This window comes from Ictidomys tridecemlineatus, chromosome 8 (genome assembly GCF_052094955.1).
Source record: "Ictidomys tridecemlineatus isolate mIctTri1 chromosome 8, mIctTri1.hap1, whole genome shotgun sequence".
Lineage (NCBI taxonomy): Eukaryota > Metazoa > Chordata > Mammalia > Rodentia > Sciuridae > Ictidomys > Ictidomys tridecemlineatus.
The window spans coordinates 12421015-12441657 of record NC_135484.1 but is presented as its reverse complement, the minus strand read 5'-3'; the positions used below and the strand labels follow the sequence as shown (position 1 = coordinate 12441657).

General features: G+C 37.1%; 1 protein-coding gene across 2 annotated transcripts in view; it reads left to right on the top strand.

The window, feature by feature from the left end:
• Nucleotides 1-19744: 19744 nt before the first annotated feature.
• Oprm1 (opioid receptor mu 1) overlaps nt 19745-20643 on the top strand; it is a 71243-nt gene continuing 70344 nt past the window's right edge. For both annotated transcript variants that reach the window (XR_005733036.2, XM_005321386.4), the window contains exon 1: nt 19745-20467. Coding sequence is in view for 1 of the 2 variants with exons in the window: in XM_005321386.4 (XP_005321443.1) it covers nt 20178-20467 (290 nt within the window). In the remaining variant the exon portion in view is untranslated. The remainder of the gene's footprint in view (nt 20468-20643) is intronic.

Genomic DNA, 20643 nt, shown 5'->3' with positions numbered 1-20643 from the left:
GGAGCTCATAAAGCATGTCCTGAACTCCACAACTGCATTTGTTCTTTATTTTCTTCTGCCCAAAGGAATGCTGGCACACACTGTATCTCAAAACAATTTTAAATGCATTTAGCTTATATATTATTTAGTAAATATTTATTGAGCATGTACTATGTCAAGTCACTGTGTAAGACATCAAGTATATAATGCATGAAAGAAAAAATAGAATTCTCTATGCTAATAAAATATGTAATTTAATGAACACACAGGTAACACAAGTGGAAAAATGAGTACTTGTTTTAATACAAATTGTGTTCATTTCTTTCAAGAAAACGAATAAGGGGCTATGTTAGACAATAAAATAGACCATCAATTTTGCAAATCTATGGAAGTCCTGTTGAAGATCGTACATATAAAGTCACCTGCCAAATGAAAGGAACCAGTCAGAGGAATAGCACAAGGGGGAGTAGGTAGAGATACCTGTTTGTGTTGTGACAGTAAGACAAGAACTTATGTTTTTCAGAAAAGAAGAAGAACTAGATGAGTTTGGAAAGCCACACAGTCCAAGGGTCTGAGTACAACTGTCCCTGGACAATTTAAAGCAGGGACCAGCAGTAGGATGCTACATGGGCTCCAGATGGACACTGCACTGGATGGTAACTAGAATGGGAGCAAAGACAATGGCACTGGAGCACGTGGTGCTGGTGGTGGCGGGAAGGAGGAAGGGTGATGAGGATGATTTGGGACAGAGGTTCCTTTATGGATGGATGAGTGGGGATGAGAGGTGGAAGAAGCGGCTCAACTCTTAAGATTCTGATTTGGCAACTAAATGAACATTGATTTCACTTAGTGAGATAGGAAAGTGCCAAATGAGAAAAAAGTGTTTCAGAGATGAAATCAGTTCAGTTTGGTGCCTCTGAAGTTCTGGAGGCCCAACTAGGAGTTTTGAAAATAAAAACGTTTAACTGGTCAACTGAATAAAGAGAGGGAAACATGAGGTGGAGGAAGGGGTTTGTAAAGGCAGATGATTTTAGTATGTGTTTTAGTCAGCTGTTCCACGGCTGTGACTAAAGGACCTGACCAGAGCAACTTTGTACAGGACCAAAGTTGGATTTAGGGCTCACCGTTTCAGAGATCTCAGTCCATAGACAGCCAGCTCCATCGTGGCGGAAGAGTATAGAAGCAGCTCACATGATGATCAGAGAGCAGAGAGAGAGAAACCACTCCTAAGATACAAATATAGGCCCCAAAGCCATGCCCCAATTCCCATCTCCTCCTGCCACAGCCCACCATTTCAGTTATCACTCAGCTAATCACTACCAGGGGATTGATCCACTGATTGGAATAAGACTCTCACAACCATCAAACTCTCATTTCTCCTCTGAACCTTCTTGCATTGTCTCACACATGAGCTTTTGGGGAACACCTTACATCCCAAACAACAATATGCTTATGTAGCTTTCCTCCCATTTCTTCCTGAAATAGACTTGGATAATTTGCCATGATACAATTTGGAGTTTATAAATAAATAAGAAGGACCAGCCCTTGGATCTTGTCAAGGTTTGGACGTGGGGTGTCCCCCAAAAGACCATGCATGAGATAGTACAAGAAGGTTCAGAGAAAAAATAATTGGGTTGCAAAAGCCTTAACCCAATCAGTGAACTAACCACCTGATGAAATTAATTGAGTGGTAATTGAAGGAAGATGGGGTACGGTTGGAGGATTTGGGGCATTGGGGGCGTGACTTTGAGATGTATATATTTCGTATCTGGTAAGTGGAGATCTCTCTCTCTCTCTCTCTCTCTCTCTCTCTCTCTCTCTCTCTCTCTCTCTCTCTCCTTTCTCTCTCTCTCCTTTCTGATCATCATATGAGCTGCCTCCCTTCGCCACTGTCTTCCACCATGATGTTCTACCTCACCTTGAGCCCCAAGGGATGGAGCCTGCTATCTATGGACTGAGACATCTGAAATCATGAGGCTTCAAAAAACTTTTCCTCCTCTACAATTGTGTTGGTCAGGTCTTTTAGTCACACCCATGAAAAAACTGTCTAAATCAAATCCCATCCAAACCTTTCCTGGAAGCTTGGAGCACAGAACTCTGATATCCTCTCACATTGGTACAGAAACATCAGTGCACCCAACAGAGCATGGACCAGGAGATGAGGTTGATTTCTTTGGTTGTAGAAATCTTTCCTACTGAATTTGCTGGAACGGCTACTTGGCACTCCTCTCTTGAATATTATAAATCCTACCTGGTCCCTGTGATGGAGGAGCAGGCAAATAAAAAACAATAAGCACAAAAGTAGTAATTACAATTTGGGGGAGTCAAATGATCATTTTCTCAGAGTTGCTATGGAATAGGTGCTATTGATGCCCAATTATATTTTAAAGAAGTGTGTTCAGAGTTTCTTTGGTTACGTCTCTATTATATCATACATTTGGGAGTTTGAATGACTTATAAAGAAATCTAGGACTCCTAGCTGTAAAAATGAAATTTTTAAGAAAAGAAACAAAGGGCAGAAGAAAAAGATAGGAAAGCTTGAACACATGGAAATTTTCATAAAAGTGTTGTTTTTTCAGTGTAAATATTGACCATCTCATAACTGCTCACTTGTTGTGAATATGGATGTGAATTCACACAGGGTCACGTATGCAAAGAGTTTAGGTGCAAGTAACTTCAATTAAATTAATATAAGTCTCAATTATCTGAGTGTTATAAGACAAGGCAAAAACTACTGTGACCATAATAACATTTAAAATGATTTTAAAGTTTCCCCTTTCACTCACATGCAGACTCTTTCTGAATATTTTTTTCCTATTCAAAAAAATCATCTTGGCAGCTATCAGAATAAGGAACAAAACAGCCCCATTTGTTTATTTCTTTCACAGATGGACTATGAATACAGATGGCACTATTGAAATTGTGTCACAGAATGTTTGCAGAGAAGTTGCAGAGGTTTCATTCAAACATGAAAAAATATTCATTCACAACTGAAAAGAATCATACTTGAGAATTGAGATGAGTCAACCTTCCAAAGAATTCAATAAATGCTTCAAGTCTGAACTAAATAATTTCTTATTGAACTTCCTCTTCCAAACGTAAATTCCAATTCTAGCCCATAAGTCATGGTATCTAAAGACCTCGAGAACACAAATGAAGGAAATAACTAATTGCACTTTTAGCAATTAATTTAACAAATAACTGGTGGATGGGACCAACGGAATTGAGTATGTACAACCATTTCTTCAACAAAAGGCTTACTGTGAGCTAAATAATAGAAGTGTAGCAGACTAGAGGAGTCTTTAATAAGTGGTTTGAACAGCTGACAAACTTCTGAAATAATCTCAAATGGGTAAGACACAGCAGAAATAAGCATTTGTCTTCTAATTATTGTCATGATGAAATTTTTCCATAACATAAATTATTAAAAATTATTTCTCACAAAGTTATAGTAGGTGGATAATCAACCTTTGTTCTGAATGATGCTAGGATGCATTTGTACCCTAAGAGCTGTTGGGCAGTTTTACTGAAAATAAAAACTTTCAGGGTTTCCAGTTGGTAGCACCATGGTCTTTATGGGGCCATCTTATTTTCCAAGCAAAGGCTCAAAGTGGCAAAGACTGCACATTCCAGCACTCAAGTGTGAGCCCAGACTAGAGTCTCAGACACAAAGGAAGAATTTTAGCTGTGATTGCTCTGTTCTCAATTATATTTTGATCAATTAAAAAACATTTTTCTTGACTAGAGATGTGGCTTAATGATGACCACTTCCTAGCAAGTTTGAGACCCTGGGTTTAATCTCTAGTTAATACATACATGCACACACACACACACACACACACACACACACACAGAGAGAGAGAGAGAGAGAGAGAGAGAGAGAGAGAGAAAGAGAGAGTCAAATGTTTTGTTTTGCTTTGTTTTGCTTTGCTGAGTTTTTGCACAGCAAAGGGCAAAGGAAATAATGTGGAGAGACCACAGAATATGAGAAAAATTTCCATCAGCTACTCCTCCAACAAAGGATTAATATCCAGAATATATAAAAAACTCAACACCAAAAAACCAAGTAACCTGTTCAACAAATAGGAAAATGAACTGACCAACAATTATATGAAAAAAAGAATCTTCTATAGCTTTAGCCTCAGAGTTAGAAAATCTAAACCACACTGAGATTCTTTGTCACTCCAGTCATTTTTAATGATTATTAAGAAAACAATAATCATTGCAAGGATTCGGGAGAGAGGAACTCTTATACACTCTTGGTGGACATGCAAATTAGTGCAACCACCATGGAGATCACCACATAGGTAACTCAAAAACCTAAAAAGAGATATCGCAATATTCAGCTCTACCATTTCTTGTTATTTTTCCAAAAAAGATTAACATCAGCATCTTTTAGAGATCTATGCATACCTGTAATTCACAAGAATTATGTTATGGGATCAGCCTAGATGTACATTGATATATGAATGGATAAAAAATTGTGTACCTACACAATGGATTTTTATTCAACCATAAGTAAAAATGAGATTAAGCCATTTGCAGGCAAATGATGGGACTGTAGAACATCATGTTAGGCCACACACTCAGAAAGAGAAGCTTTCTCTCATATGTGGAAGCTAGTGGAGAGAGAAGAGGGTAAAAGGGATATTATGAATGTGGAAGGGAAACTAATAGGGCAGAAGAAAGAGATGGGGGCAGGGTGGGAGAAGACATTCAGGGAAGGAATTAGGAAGTGAAATTGATTATACTAAGCTATATGCATATACCAGCATGCCACAATAAAACTCACTATCCTGTATAATTAATATGCACCAAAAATAATTTTCTATCTTTATTGTATTAACTCTTAACACCATTTGAGAATAAAAATAAATTCAATGAAATGTTTTCTAAAAGTTAAGGAACTATAATATCTAAGTTAATTTGGATTGCTATATCAGAGTAGCATAGATGGGGTGTTTGAAACAACAAAAAACTATTTCTCACAGTTCTGCAAGCTCAGAAGTCTGACATCAGAGTGCCAACAGTCAGGTTCTGATGAGGACCCTCTTTCTGGCCTGCAGATGGACATCTTCTTGATGAATCTTCACATGGAACAGAGCAGGGAAGGAAGCCCTCTTCCATCTTCTAAGGACACTAATACGATATGAGAACTCACCCTCATGACCTAATTTCCTTCAACGACTCCCCCTCTAGGTACCATCACACTGGGGGAAAGGTTTCAATGCATACATAGGAACATTCCATCTATAACATACGAATGAATTTCTTTAGTAATATTTATCGCTCCAAGTTCTTGATGATTTAGACCTACAAAAGAGAGGAAGAACAGTTTTGAAGTGGACATTCGATGTGAGTCTCAAGCATTTTGATTTTCACCTTTTTAATTGAGCCAATAATCAAGAGAGTAATAATAATGAAAGAAGTTATGTTGAAGTACCAATCACTTGCAGTGGAAACCTTCCACAAAGTAATATAGAAAATTGTAAAGAGAATGTAACTTATTGATTTGCCTTTTGTTCTGTGGGACAGAGAGAATAAATTGTTTGAAAAATTCTATCACCCAAGCACCCAAAAGAATTAACACGTTAGCAGAACATACTGAAAGAATTTGTGAATGTATTTGTCCAATAAATGTTTATTAAAACAATTTCATACTAGAGGAAATGCCTGCCTTGAATATTACAAGGTAGAAGATAATGAACACACAAGTAAAATGTAATCAATTAAATAGTGATAAATGTTAAATAGTCTTAGTAAAATAAAGTGTTGAGAGTGTGTCTGTTCATTAGTGCTGCTGCATTCAGCACCTGTTCATTGCACATGAGACTGGGAACAGGCAAGAACCTGATTTTGGCTGAGGTTGGCTGGCTGTGGGTCGATCAAGGCTGACCTCAGCTAAGGTGTTAGGGCAACTCTGCTCAAACCCACACATCTCAGTCTCCAGCAGGCTCAGCAGGTTCTCAGGGTGTTGGAAAAGGTATGAGAGTACTTACAGAAACAGCCCAGGGTTCTTGAGACCTCATATTACATCTTGCGCTTTGTCATTTACAACTCATTCTATTGGTCGAAAGATGGTGATGTTGCTGAACCTAGAGTTAAATAACAGGGCAGTTCACCCTACCCACTGGGAGAGAATGGTACTGTAAAGAGTATAGACACAGGCAAGAATAAGATATAGGGACATGATGCCTCTACCATAGTGTGGATGCTGCTCTAAAAACAAAGGTCAATGGGATCATTGATCTTTTGCTCTAATTGACAACATGTTCAGGGGAGTGAAGGTATGAGCCACAGAGACACATGGGTATTTCAAGTACTAAGACCAACAGGCAATATGGAGGAAGTGCGGTGGAGGAGTGGGTAGAAAGAAGACTAGAGAGGATAGCTCAAGGTGCAGATCTTCTAGGACTTTGTAGGTCACTGAAACAACTGAAATTTAAGATGTAAAGACTTCTAACTATGATGAGAAGGAAAGACATGATTTGATGTTTAAGGAATTTCTTACTATGGACAAAATGCTGGGCAGGTTCATGGTTGTCAAGAAAAATGAAGATCAAGAACCATAGAGAAATACATACCAATAATGATCGGAACTAATAAATTCTACATTCAAGATCATAAAGAAAAGAACTATATCTATATAGTGCCTTAAAGAAAATGTTATGATTTTTCAAGGTAAGTTGATTTACAATTTGCTTATGTGGAATTTGCCCAGCTAAGCAGAGACTTCATTCCAAGGTACAACCTTGGATATATTACTGCGAGGCTCATTGAGCACAGATGTCCTATTATTTCTGTTGAATATGCATTTCTAAAGAGTGTTATGGAATTTTTAATTTTAAAGTGAAGCATTTTCACTGCCATGCTCAAAATACATAACCACATACAAAAATTAAATTGAAATATACCCCCAAATAAAAAATGTTGCCATGGTTAATAATAAGGAAGTTGAATAAAGTCACAGGGTATAAAATGTTGACATAAAAAAGCAATAGCTTGCATGTACATATGTAGAAGTTATAATGGAAAAGAAAACCACATTTATAATATCAAATATATAATAATAATATAAACTTCTAGGCTAAATTCTAATATGAATACTCCATATCTTTAAGAGAAAATCTCTGAAACACTTTTAAATGAAACAAAAATAAATTCAAACAAATGAAAATATATTCCATGTACTTAGGAAAGGACTAACATTATAAATATATCCGCTCTCCCTAAGGCAATTTAGACAGTTAATAACATACCAATGAAAAATTGTGGGGCTTTCTTTTTTTTAAATTATACAAGTCATCTATAAAGTTAATTTGAAAAAAAAATATTAAAAAGAAGTGGGAAAGTAGATAATTGTGATAGTGTGGAAATACATTAGAAATCTCAACAATGGAATTTTAGACTTATGGAGCAGAAGAAAAATAGAAATCAATTTGTTATGAGTACATGTAACATGTGTAATAGAGAAAGAAAAAGATGGCATCGCAAGTCTGAAGGAAAACAATGATCTGTTTAGTCTGTGGCATGGAGCTAACTGGATAGCCAGATGAAAACAAGATAATAATTAGAACTATGGCTTTCAATCTACATGCGCATAAATTCCAAAAAGATCAAAAGGTAGATTCCAAAATATTGTAGTCTTGTAAGTTGGCATAGGTAGATTCTTCTATAACCCATGCTATGGTTTGGATAAGTGTCCCTCAAATGACCATGTGTGAAAGCACAATGAGCGTGGACCCTGCCCTGTGAGAGTGCTCTAACACATAAATAATGGAGAAAGAGGTTGAGTCTGGGGCAGTTTCTCAACTGGAAATCAGGTGACCAGCCAAATAGGCAGAAAAAGATTATTTGGCAACAACAACAACAACAACAAAATACTGATCATTATGAATTATATCTGGAAATACAAATATGGTGGGAGCTTATTTTTAAATGACTTTGATCTCATTTATATAATCAAATGCAAATATCCTAATACACCTCTTAGTGGAGTGCTGTTAGGCTATCAACCTGATTATGACACAAAACTTGCTTGTTTTCCTCCCTAGCACTTATTACCACCTGTCATTATATCACAAACTAATTTTTCTTCTCTCTGTCCTTCTCTCTGCCTGTCTTTCTGTTTCTCTCCCCGTCTCCCTTCCCTCCCTCCCTTTACAATGTAAGTGCTACTAAAGCAGAGACTTTGTCTTATTGATTCATTTAACCAAGTAACTGATGCTGGAGCCTAGCACATGGCTGATACCCAATCAATATTCATTAAATAAATGAATGTGTGGATATGATTCATTTATCACAGTCAAAACCTACCTCAGAATTGGTATAGTCACAGGTTTGGGCATGTATTATAACCAGGTGATTAGGATGGACCCCATCTCTTCTGGGCGGTTAATGATACTGTTGCCTAGAGGTACCTGAGATCATGGCAGAATCCATGGGCTAAAGGGAATAGACTCTGACGAAATTCCTTCCAACTTCTCATAGAGACCATTTTACACACCTGAGTAGAAGACTTATGATAGCCCAACTGGGTTTTTCCTGGTAGAGCACCCAACTCAGAGTATGAAACAGTCAATTCCAAAGAAAACAAATGACTTATTCATGCTCAAAAATTGTGAGATGGAATGAAGGAAAGAAGTCTGAAGGGGTGGTGAAACATCTGCATGTCTCTCCCTCAAGTCCATATTCAGCTACTTCCCCTACATGTGACTGTTGATGAAATGATTGGGACATTGGTCTCTGAATTAGAAAAATGGGAATAAAAGTGTTTTATATTCAACCAAAATTCAAACTAGACCATGTAAGTGAAGGAGTTCAGTTATTATATGACTGGTCTGCTGTCCCTGGTCTTTTTACCACTCAGTTCCCTTAATCCACTAAGTCAGATTCTCAGTCAATCAAACAGCAGAAAGTATCTGTGATCACACACCTACCAAACCCTCTACCCTGAAGGGTAATGTGGCTGTCTGTGGCACTCCCCAGGTAAGTCTCAGATAAAAGGTTCACTAACTTCTCCCAACTTTTGTTTAATTTTTATCTACTGTCACCCAGGTGTAGATAGAGATTTTTTTTCCTATAAGGAATGTATCTGTAAGTTTAAAGTTCCTTCTCCTTTTATATCATGCCCCAATAATTTGCATTCTTTTTTTCTGGACCAACTTGTGGACAGTGTGGAAGCCTAAAACCTATTTCTAGTTCTAATAAATAATGATAATAGATTAAGTCTATTTATATTACACCAGGAGAAAGCATTAAATCTTCTCTTGTAAGTAAAATATCTTTCTCTTATCTAATCTGTAGGTCCAGAAATGAGAACTCAACTTCTAAAACACCTACATCCTCAGATCAAGGTAACCTTTCTCTTCATGGTTCTACATCCCTGAAAAATAAAGCATTTTCTATTGGGTGAAAAGTCCACCTCCCTTACAACCATTATTAGATTCTGCACTTAAGCACCACATCCTCTGCCCCATTAATATCCCTCTTTTCTCTTTCTGAACACAAAATTTGTCTGCCACGGTGTTTTATTCACTCTCTCTCAATGTCTCTCAACAGCATCACCATCTCCTGTGGTCCAGCTTTCAGCTCCCTTCTCTCATAGGGATCTTTGCATCTCCTTCACTGGGCTTTGCTGAGCCCAAGTATCTATTCACACATTTAAAAGGGCCTCCTTTGGGCTTTTATCTTCCCTTAAAACATTTAAATATAATTAAGATTGACATTTTCTAAGGTAATATACCTGAAATATGATAGCAAATGAAATGTTCCCCTTTAAAAAAAAAGAATAAGCAGCTTAGAACATAAATATTGAAGTGAAAATTGACTTTCAAATTTGTAATTTTGTATGATTATGTATTTCTAGAAATATTTGCTGCTTCAAGAACCAATCTTAAAATCACCCTAAAAACTTTAAAGGTAAAATTTTTAAAGATTTATCTTCAAACTTTTTCTGATTATTTCTTAAATTATTTCTTAAACCCAAAATAAAATCATACATAAACCTGCTTTGAATGACTTTTTATTATTTCAGGGAATAAATCTACCCTCAAAGAATGAAGACTTGCAGATAAACTGAAAAAACATGCCAATAATTTTAAGGAAGCACACCTCCTGATGATGTTTTCTAGGAATACTAAGGGCTATAATTGATGACTGTAGCCTCCTGCTAGGAAATCTGGAAGAGAACACATACCCCTCCTACAGCATATACTCAAGAACATTCCCTTAAAGAGTAAAGTAATACCTGACATACTGCTTACTTCTGAGCCTCCCCTCTGTATAAATTTACATTTAAGAAGAAAACATTTTCACAAACTTCCAAAGAAGTGTAAATTCTGCTTTGTTTTGTTTTGTTTTGCTTATTAGGTTCTTAATTTGATTAAGGAGAAAAAAAAAGACAAGCATTGTGGAGATACTTGGATTTCAGAACATTATTTATACCCAGAAAATTTAAAAGGATTCAAAAGAGGGTTATGTTCCTTTAAGAAGCTAAATTCGTTATAGCAGAGTATTGTCTAGAGTGAGATCAGAAGGGAGCTTCCTTTAATCCAAAGTCTTACTGTTTTCCTGGTCTCTTTTAATAAAAATGAGGAGAAAGAAAAATACAAGCAATAAAAAACGACTAGATAATATTAACCAAATATATGAACTCAAGTTTGGTGTTTTCTGTTTGTTTATTTTTAAAGCCAATGATTGAACATAGGGGCACTTAATCACTGAGCCACGTTCTCACCCCTTTTTTATTTGTTTTGTGGCAGGGTCTCCGTAAGTTCCTTAGGGCCTCACTAAGTTACTGAGACTAGCTTTGAACTCATAGTCCTCTTGCCTCAGCCTCTTGATCTGCTGAGATTACAGGCATACACCACAGCACCATGCTGCATGCGGTTTTCCCACTGGGAAATTCATTTTTTAATAAATATGTGTGTGTGTATGTGTGTGTGTGTGTGTGTGTGTGTGTGTACACACATAAGAATATATGTATATATCCTTTAGGGAAACTATTATAGACACATAGATAAATAGGTATGTAATATAGATATATATAATATATCATCTCCCTTTTTTACAAATTTTGTGGGGAAAATATTGTGTATATACCTATATATGTACATGTATATATGTACATACACACATACCTATCCATACATGTACATATGTATATACATATACACATACATCCATGCAGGTACATATATATTCATACATGTATCAAATTTGTGTGATATCTGTACTGAAAAGAATAAACATTATAAGAAGATAAAAAGAATCCAGAGTGCAAAACATTAAAATGTGTTTGCTGCTTTCATTGTTCCTATAAGAAAGAGGTCATGGAGCAAACAAAAAGCAAGGCAAAGTTATGCACAGCTGTGTCCACCTGAAAATGGATGCCGATGAGGGCTAGAATATATGATCCAAAGCAATGGGTGGAAATTTCTGCCACAAAGAATCTAAGCTAATTTTTAGGTTATCAAAGGAGTTCAACTCATGTTTATATTCAAACAATAATAAAAATTCTAAATTCCTACATTAGTTTAATTCAATCAAAAGCTCCATGAGCAAGGGTTTGTATTCCTTGAAATCGTATTTCAAAAAGGTAATTCCATCTAGTATGAGAAAAAGGTCCAAAAGGAGCCACTGGGTACAAATGACAGGGGGGGGGGATTCACTTAAAGTTGATGTCATTGTGATGATGATAATGGAGACAGGTCAGGCTGAGAACTAACTAGCCCTTTGAATGCCACCTGGAAGAGAAAAGATTAAGAAATGGTTTTTGTATATGCCAATGTCTGATCCCTATCCTGGGAAGAAATTTTTTGTGTGCATTTCATGCACAGATCACATTCATAAGGATTGTTTCAGAATATGAATTTAAGAAAGGGTCTGAAACTAAAAAGACTAAAAAGAAACTAAAAAGAAAATTATAAGTATGGAAATATTTTAGTATAAAAAATAGAAGGTAAATGAAAGATTTCTGGATGAGAAAGTATTTTGTCTGATAAAGTAATATTCTTGTGCTAAAGTTCAAGATGAAAGAGGACAAAACTAAGGATGTAAAGAAGTTGTGAATGTTTAAGTAAGTCGCAGAAGGTTTGCAGGCTATACATCTCAAAAAGATTGTGGTTGTTATTAAATTGGCTATAATTAGCACAGCCAGTTAAATTTATTTGAACTTTAATGTACTGATATGAAGCAAAGTCTGAAACATTGATCTGCTCTTATCTATAAAAAAACTTTCCTGTATTTGTATTTGTTAAGTTTTATTACTTGGGGAAACTATGTTTAAAGGAATTAGGGTTTTGTATCTGTTTTAAAGTCTTAAATGATCACTTTGTAATTGGTTAAACAAACAATTTTAAGTTATAACAATATAGTTGATACTCTAAATATATGTGACTAGGTATATGTATTTAAAGTTTACTGGCAAGATAACCAATAAGTGCTCTCTTTTATACAAAGTATCTAACATAGAAGTGCCACACCGTGATTTGAAGACCTGTCTTATATTTGTTTGCTTTGATTAAGTCAATTTCTGATCATTAACACTGTTTCCTAAATGTATAAGAGACATAAAGCTACCCTTTGATTTTTGCTAACTCATGGAAGACCTGTGTTTATTGCTACCATCCATACATTACAGATTCTAAATCATACTTTAAAAGTTAAACTTAGTTAAATTTAAAGCTTAGGCTCTCCTAAGCTTACTTTGCCAATTAGCTGTCCTCCAAACTAAAATTATCTGAGGCAATGGTCTCAGATTTGTATAGAAATAACAACTTTGGTCGGTATTTGTTCATATCATTCGATGTTTTATAGCTGGGTGAAGTAATCTGTTGTCAATAAGTTATATATACAATTTGGTGTTACTCTTCACATTGGAATTGAAATTTAAGTGTATCTTTGGAATGTAATAAAGAGAGCCTGATCTGTTTAAAGATGACTTGTAAAACATGGAAGCATTTTGCCACTTTTTACACACACACACACACACACACACACACAAAATTAAAAGCTCTCTTAGCTTTTGTTTGATTCATTTTTTAGATATAAGGTTGCATTTTGTTATTCATCAAGAACCCTAAATTACCTGAGATCAAACTCTGCCTCCTACCTTATTACATTTTAGAATGGCTCCAAAACAGGCTAGACTTGAGCTCATTTATAGTTGTGTTCAAAAGATCAAATTCTGTGGTAAAGATAACTGACTGTGATCTCAAAATAAACAGGGATATAATATATAACTAAAGGTTTAAGATTATAAAAATCATTTTTCCTGGTTCATAGCTGTTACTCAAAATGAATATGATTTTTCTCTGTTAATTTTATTTTGTATTTTCCTTGTAAACTTCATAACTGTTGTCTGTTAGTGTTTTTGCAGAGGTACTGCTTCTAATAAAACAACCTGAATTGTTGCAAGACAATAAGCCATCACCTATAGGACAGATAGGACAAAAGCCTGCCTTACAGTAATAAACTAACCCAATTAAATGAAAGAGGAATCTGTAAAATTATAGATATTGCAGTTATAACCTGTTACTCCCACTTTAAAACTGGCAAAACTGGCCTACTGGATGTTTAAAATCAAAAACTTGGAGACATAAGTCAAGGAAGTAAAAGTGCCAAGGGAAGAGCAGCCAACGTTTTATTCCTTGCCCTCTAAAGTCAGCCAGGACTCAGAGAATGACAGAACCCCTCTCTGAAACGTTGATGAGACACCTGATCTGCTGATCAGAGAGATTGAGAGGACCCTAGAGAACAGGAAGCCAACTAGTACACATTCTGCAAAGAGGAGGGTCATTGTAGATGGAAATGTCCCTGATGCTTCTAACAGAAACCATGAATGATCAGCAGGACTCTGACTCATCATAGTAGATGGCACCACTAATAGAGGAAAGATAAAGGGGCCAGAAGGTTTTGCACACATCCCCAAGGGTGATCTCTGAGGAATCACAGCTGACTCGTAAGAGTAGATAAGAATAGGTCAGTTTTCACCAACTTGGTCTTAAGGACCTGGCAGGAGAGTATAGCCTAAGCAGAGTCCTGTATGGACATTTCAAAGGAAAAACAATGTTGTTGTTGTGTTTTTTGGGGGGTGGGTACTGGGAATTGAACTCAGGGGTACTCGACCACTGAGCCAAATCCCCAGGCCTAGTTTGTAATTTTTTAATTTAAAGACAGGGCCTCACTGAGTTGCTTAGCACCTCAATTTTGCTGAGTCTGGCTTTAAACTCATGATCCTCCTGCCTCAACCTCCTGAGCCACTAGGATTACAGGAATGTGCCACCATGCCCAGCAAAAAAAAATATCAATGTTTTTTTTAATTTAACTTAAGATGTACACTGTGTCAGTCTTACCAAAAGTAAGTAGAGCTGGAGGCTACAGAGGAAGGGTTCTTCTGTAGGAGTGCCTGATAATAATGATCACAAACAACTCTAAAGTCACAAATTTGTCCTGAACTAATTTGAGCCTGATCTTCCCAAACCTAAACAAATCTTCCTAACCTCCTACATTGATAAACTTAATCTGTTTTCCACTGACATGACTATGAGTTACTGTCTACATGGTTTTCAGAGACTGGCTAATTGCTTCTGTGCTAATTGTTTACAAAAAAGTAATGCTTTGCTGTCTTGTTTATTGTTGGCTTAGCATGATTCCTGCCCTATGTATACCTTATCCAGTCACCTGCCATCTGACACTGTGAACCTCTGGACTGCTATGATGCTGAATACCCTTAACTGTACACATCTCACCTGATAGAGAATAAGGAATTTGGGTTATTTCCCCCAACTTTACTCTCTTTTAGCAGGAAGCAGCTTGGAGATGTCATCACCCATTTTTCTGTAGAAATGAAATGTGGAAATTGACAGTGGAGAAATGTAACAGTGGTTCACTTTATGCTTTGAATGTAGCCCTTGCTGCTCTGCCACTACAACTTATTTTTAAAATGGAAATATTTCTTTCTCTTCTTCTTTCTCTGATCCTCCCATATCTCTCCCCCTTTCCAATCTCAGAGGAAACAGGATTACCTTTCTTCCCCAACCTAGACAGAGTTATCTGTCCTTGAGTACATACCCACCAGAGAAATGAAGAAATCCAGACTTTGAGGATAGCATCAGAAAATCTCAGAAATGGCTATCTCCCAAATTAACAAGTGAATTACAACTGCAACAGAGAACACATGATGTAGCCTTTGAACCACCAGTTTAAAAACCCCCTGTTCCTGCTGATGGGCAGAATCGGAGCCTCTGGGACAGGATTCTCCTGGGTTTCACCTTTGCTAGCAAAGTAATATAATTTCCTTTTCCTTTTTCTCAAAAACAAGGAGGTGAGTAGTCTCAATAATAACATAAAAATGCTGGCAGTTAAGTAATTTTAAATTATTGTCTTACTAAAGATACCTAAAGGAAATTATGTGTTTGGCACAAGTCCACAGATTCTGAGATCTTCCTCACCATATGTCTACTCACTGGGTCTGTACCACTGTCCTACCAATTGGTAGCTATAGAACTGACTGAAGCTCTCCTATATTATGAAAGGAAACAATGCTCATAGTCAGAAAATGTTTCTTAAATATCTACTGTGGGCTAAAGAAAAAAATGAGTAAAAACAGAGGCAAGAGAGTTTGGCAAGCTCTTTCGTAGCAGGTCAGTATATTCATGGGGAGCAAACTATTAGCTCTTCAGTCATTAAGAGAATAAAATGTAAACAGTGAGTATCCAGAGATTCAGTTAGAAAGGTAGGTCATGAAAGCCCTTCAATATCAGGGGAGTCAACTTCATCCTGCAAATTGTGGACAGCCAACAAGCATGGTCAGCAAGGAACAGTCTGACTTCCATTTTTGAAATCTCATTTTAGCAACAGTGTATAGAGTAAATGTATGGAGAAGATCACCCAAGAGCTTACTGCATAATTCTGTATGGACTTTAAAAGTGTAAACTAGAAACTGATACCAAGAATGAGAAGAAATTTAAAAGGCAGGATCAATTATCATAATTGGATGCTGGAATGAAAAAGGAGTGAACACAGTCAATGACTTTATTTGACAAATATTTATATCACCTTACATGTGCTGAGGACTCTTATAAATGCTTTATTAAGAAAAACTCATCGAATACCTATTAAAGCCCTATGAAATAGACACTACTGGAAATAATACTTTAAAGATGAAAAAGACCATCACCAAATTAACTAAGTTGACCATGATCTTACCAATTGTTCATGGATAAAACAGGATTTTACCAAGAAATGGAAACTAGAATTTATGGTGGTAACCACTATGCAATGCTGCCTACCTAGCAGTGCCAAGGACAGCTACAGACTCTGGCTTGGGAAATTAGGGGAAAGCAATAGTGTTATGAGAAGTATTTTTGGATAGGAAGGTAACAATAATTTGGACATGTTGCATTTCCAGTGAAAGTGCATACCTAACTCTTTAAGATCCAAGGCTTTAAATAACAGTCAAAGATACAGATGCTGGGTGTGGTAGCACACACCTAGAATCCCAGTAACTCAGGAAGCTGAGACAGAAGGATCACATGTTCAAGACCAACCTTAGCGACTTAGCAATGCTGTCTCAAAATAAAAAAATAAAAAGGACTGGGGATGGTGCTTTGTGGTAGAGTGCCTCTGGGTTCAATCCCTAGTAAGCCCCACCTCCCCCCCCCCATACACACACACACACATACAAAATCCTACAACTCTTTATCTAAATATAAAGAGATAAGAGAATATACTAGGGTAACAGCAAACCTCTACAAATGGAAATTGAAGAACAATACCTAAATGAAAAATGAGGTTCCAAATATTAAGAAAGATATTTAGAACTAAGGATTACTTAAGGTACTTGTTTAAATGCATTACTAAATAAGTTGATTGAGTGGGGTACCACCTTCAGGTCCTTAAAAGAATCAATTCCTAAAGTCAGTTTTGTATCATTTATGTAATTTAATGTTGCCAATAATTCTTCTTGCTAATTTGCTGACAACATACAACAAAATATTTTTTTAAATGCAAAAGTTAAGTTCTTTCATATACTATAGTCCTGAAAAACTCCTTTATCGTTGATGCTTACATTTTTGCTTTACAGAAAAGGAACCAGCTATCAACAAGCATGAGTAATTTAAGTCATAAGAAAGTAAATAGCAGAGCCTGGATTCCAAACTGCCTTTTGATGTTTTGTCCACTCCCAGATTCCTCTCTCTTAGCTTTAACCAGTGGAGGTTGCTGAGGATTTTTTTTTTTTTGCTTGTTTTGTTCTTATTTACTTACTTAATTTTTACCATGTAAATGAAATAAAATGTGGTTATTTTATTTTACTAAATAATTAGGCAGCAATCCAGTGATCAAGGGTAATATTGTATCATAATACAATTGCCTTCTCATTAGCTCTCCACGTGTAAACCTGAGATAACAGAAAATATCCTAAAACAAATACATAACATATTCTTCCAATCAAACCTTGGATGTCCCTTTTTTTCCTGGGCTTCAAACCACTGTAATTGTTTCATGCAGAGAACCTATGCTTCTGTTCCTCATTAATAGCCATTAATCATGTGTTTCCTTAACAGACACTCAAAAAAATCAGGGTCTAGGTATTAAAATAAGTGTAAGATGATGACAAATGCATGAAGAACAAAAGCCAGTATATTCTGAAACTCAAGGAACAGGAGTGACTCTTAGCATTTTCCTGGAATCCATCCATGTGATGACTAAATGCATTGCTTTGAAATTTACTATTTTCATTAATAATGTTTTATAATACAGGCTTTATCTCAATGATCTAGACTGATAGATAATAGATTATTAGATATTAGATAGATTATTCTTACTTCAAGTAGAAAGTCTGGTATAAGCAAGAAACCTCAACAAAAAAATCAGATGTTCCTTTTATATGGATAAACTATTGAGGTTCAGAGTATTAAAGTTCATGTGGTTAGAATCTAGGTTAGAGTAAAAAATTAGGATTATAGTTAATCAACTCTTTTATTCAGTCCACCTCATTTATTAAAGACTCAAACTTTCACAAGATTTTAGACCACTCTCATAGGAAATATGCAGTTATGAAGAAAACTAATAAATAACAGAACCTGGAATTTGAGATCTTTTCATGCTATACATTGATGGTATTAATATATTATTTTTATATAACTTTTCTCTGGGTTTCTCAACGCTATCTTAGTGCATGTATTTGGAAGAGAAATTAAATTTGTTCTGTATATTCTCAAATGGTATATTGAATGGTTAGGAGATACTGAGACACATACATTAATATAAATTAAGGGAGGACATGTGATAATGCCCAGAAAATTTGCCTTAAAAATAAAATATTTTAATATTTTAATAATTATTCTCAGTGGACCATGAGAAAGAGCAATAGAAGAAAAACATCAATCTCAGTTGAGAATATATGTTGAAGCCTAAAGTTGAAGTTCTTGCTTTGATGAGAAAATTATCACTCTTGAGATGAAGTAACATATTCAAATTTATACAGTCCCCCAAATTACAAATCTGTGTCACAAAGTAATTTAACTCCAAGGGTAGGGCTTGCTGCAGAATGCCTGTTTGTCTTTCACACAAAGTTCAGTGTAGACTGGTTCTGGGTTCTCAAGGGACTGGATGGGTGAATAGCAGGTTCAGTGCAAGTGAATGGATACATTACTTCAAAGGAGAATAAGACATTTTTACTAGTCTCTAGGAAATCTCTGAAACATTTTATTGCTGAAATTATACCTTTCGTGCAAATGTATAAAAATATTACTGAACACTGACAAAATGACCTATGATTAATACAGTTTACCTATGAGTTATCTGTTTTTAAGACAAATGCCTAAAAATAATACTGGAATTAAATGTTCCTTTCAAGCTTCCATCCTCCCTGCTTCACAGAGTACAGATAACTTTCCACAAACAATTGGGAATATTTATTTCCAATGTTTATGTTTAAAAGGTACAGATATGTGCAAAGACAAAAATGTGTAGGAATGAGAGTGAGTTCAGAATTAGTGAATATTAACTTCACAAAATACCTTACTCCTGTTGTACTTGTAAGTTTATTTCTAAATAGAAGCAGTTGTGAACTTAGAAATGAGTTATAATCTAAAAATCTATTAGTGTCCCTCAAGGACCTTGCTGTAGGCCACTTTGGTTCCAGTAACCTATGTAACTCCTCCTGGAGTTTCACACTAGAAAAGACACTGAAACAATGCAGATTTGTTGAATTGTACTGCCCTTCTTAGAAGCATGTGTCTCTCTGGTAAGTCTGTTCCAAACAGGTCTTGAGATTTAAGACATGGAGCATCAACATTCTCTTTAGTGGACCTGGGTTTTGTAACCAGTTCTTGTGCCCCTTTCTCACTAAGACAAAATCGAAGGCAAAAAGAGCTTTCACTCTAGGAAACATTGGAGAGTTGGGGGTAAAAGCAACATGTTTCCTCAACAAAGTTTATTTGTTTCTTATTTCTTTTTCAGGAAAAAAAAAAGATTACTCTTGTTTCAGAAAAGTCTATAAGGTTGGAAATTTAAGACTCACCATTTCCCTTTTTTTCAAATGTGAGGGATTGATGCATTAAGAATATCAAAAAGAGGGGAAATGGAAATAGAAATGGGAGAACATTGAGGCTTGGGGTGTGAGGGCTGTTAGGGTTGCGTGGGACAGTGTCTTTCCTGTCTGATTACGGAGAGAGAAAACGGTGCTGGAAAATGGAGTGATGTCAGCCCCCTTTCTTATGCTTTACTGCTGCCAAGAAACTCTGTGTCTCTCCCCAGCCTGTCTCCCCAACTCCCTCCTGCATTCTGCCACCGCCCCCCTTAGATGTTAGAAGTGCTTGCAGAGCAGAGTGCCCAGGGAAGAGCTGGACTCCCTGAATTGCTTTGCGCAAAATCCACCCCTCTCCTCTCCCTCCTCTCCAGACTCCGCATCCCCCACAGCCCTCCCTCCGCGCGCCTGTCGCTGTGGGGTTGGGGACGTGCCTCTGTGTACTACTAAAGTGGGAGGGGGCAGCAAGCGGAAGATCATGTCAGATGCAGCTTTCCGCTTCTGCCTGACGCTCCCCTCTGGTTCCGCCAGAGTTGGTCCCTGTAAGAAATAGCCGGAGCTGTGGCCGCGGCGAGAGAGAGCGGCTGAGGCGCTTGGAACCCGAAAAGTCCGGGAGCTCCGGGTTACCTCGCGTCCTGGTCCCCGGCAGGCCGTCAGCACCATGGACAGCAGCGCCGTCCCCGCGAACGCCAGCAACTGCAGCGATCCCTTCCCGCGGTCGAGTTGTCCCCCAGCACCGAGCACCAGTTCCTGGGTCAACTTGTCCCACTTTGATGGCAACCTGTCCGACCCGTGCGGTCCGAACCGCACCGAGCTGGGCGGGAGCGGCGGCCAGTGCCCTCCGTCCGGCAGTCCTTCCATGATCACGGCCATCACCATCATGGCCCTCTACTCCATCGTGTGTGTGGTGGGGCTCTTCGGAAACTTCCTGGTCATGTACGTGATCGTCAGGTAAGGAAGGCTCTGAGCGCAGACTGGAAAAGGCACACTTGAGCCATAAGGCGGGAGGGTGAGAGAGGGGAGTTAACAGGGGCACCGGTGGACAGAGTGATGCTGTCTGTGGATCCAAAACTATTTTCCTATTTTTCCCTCCCTTGGATCAAGAAAGAGTCCAAAATCCCCAAAGC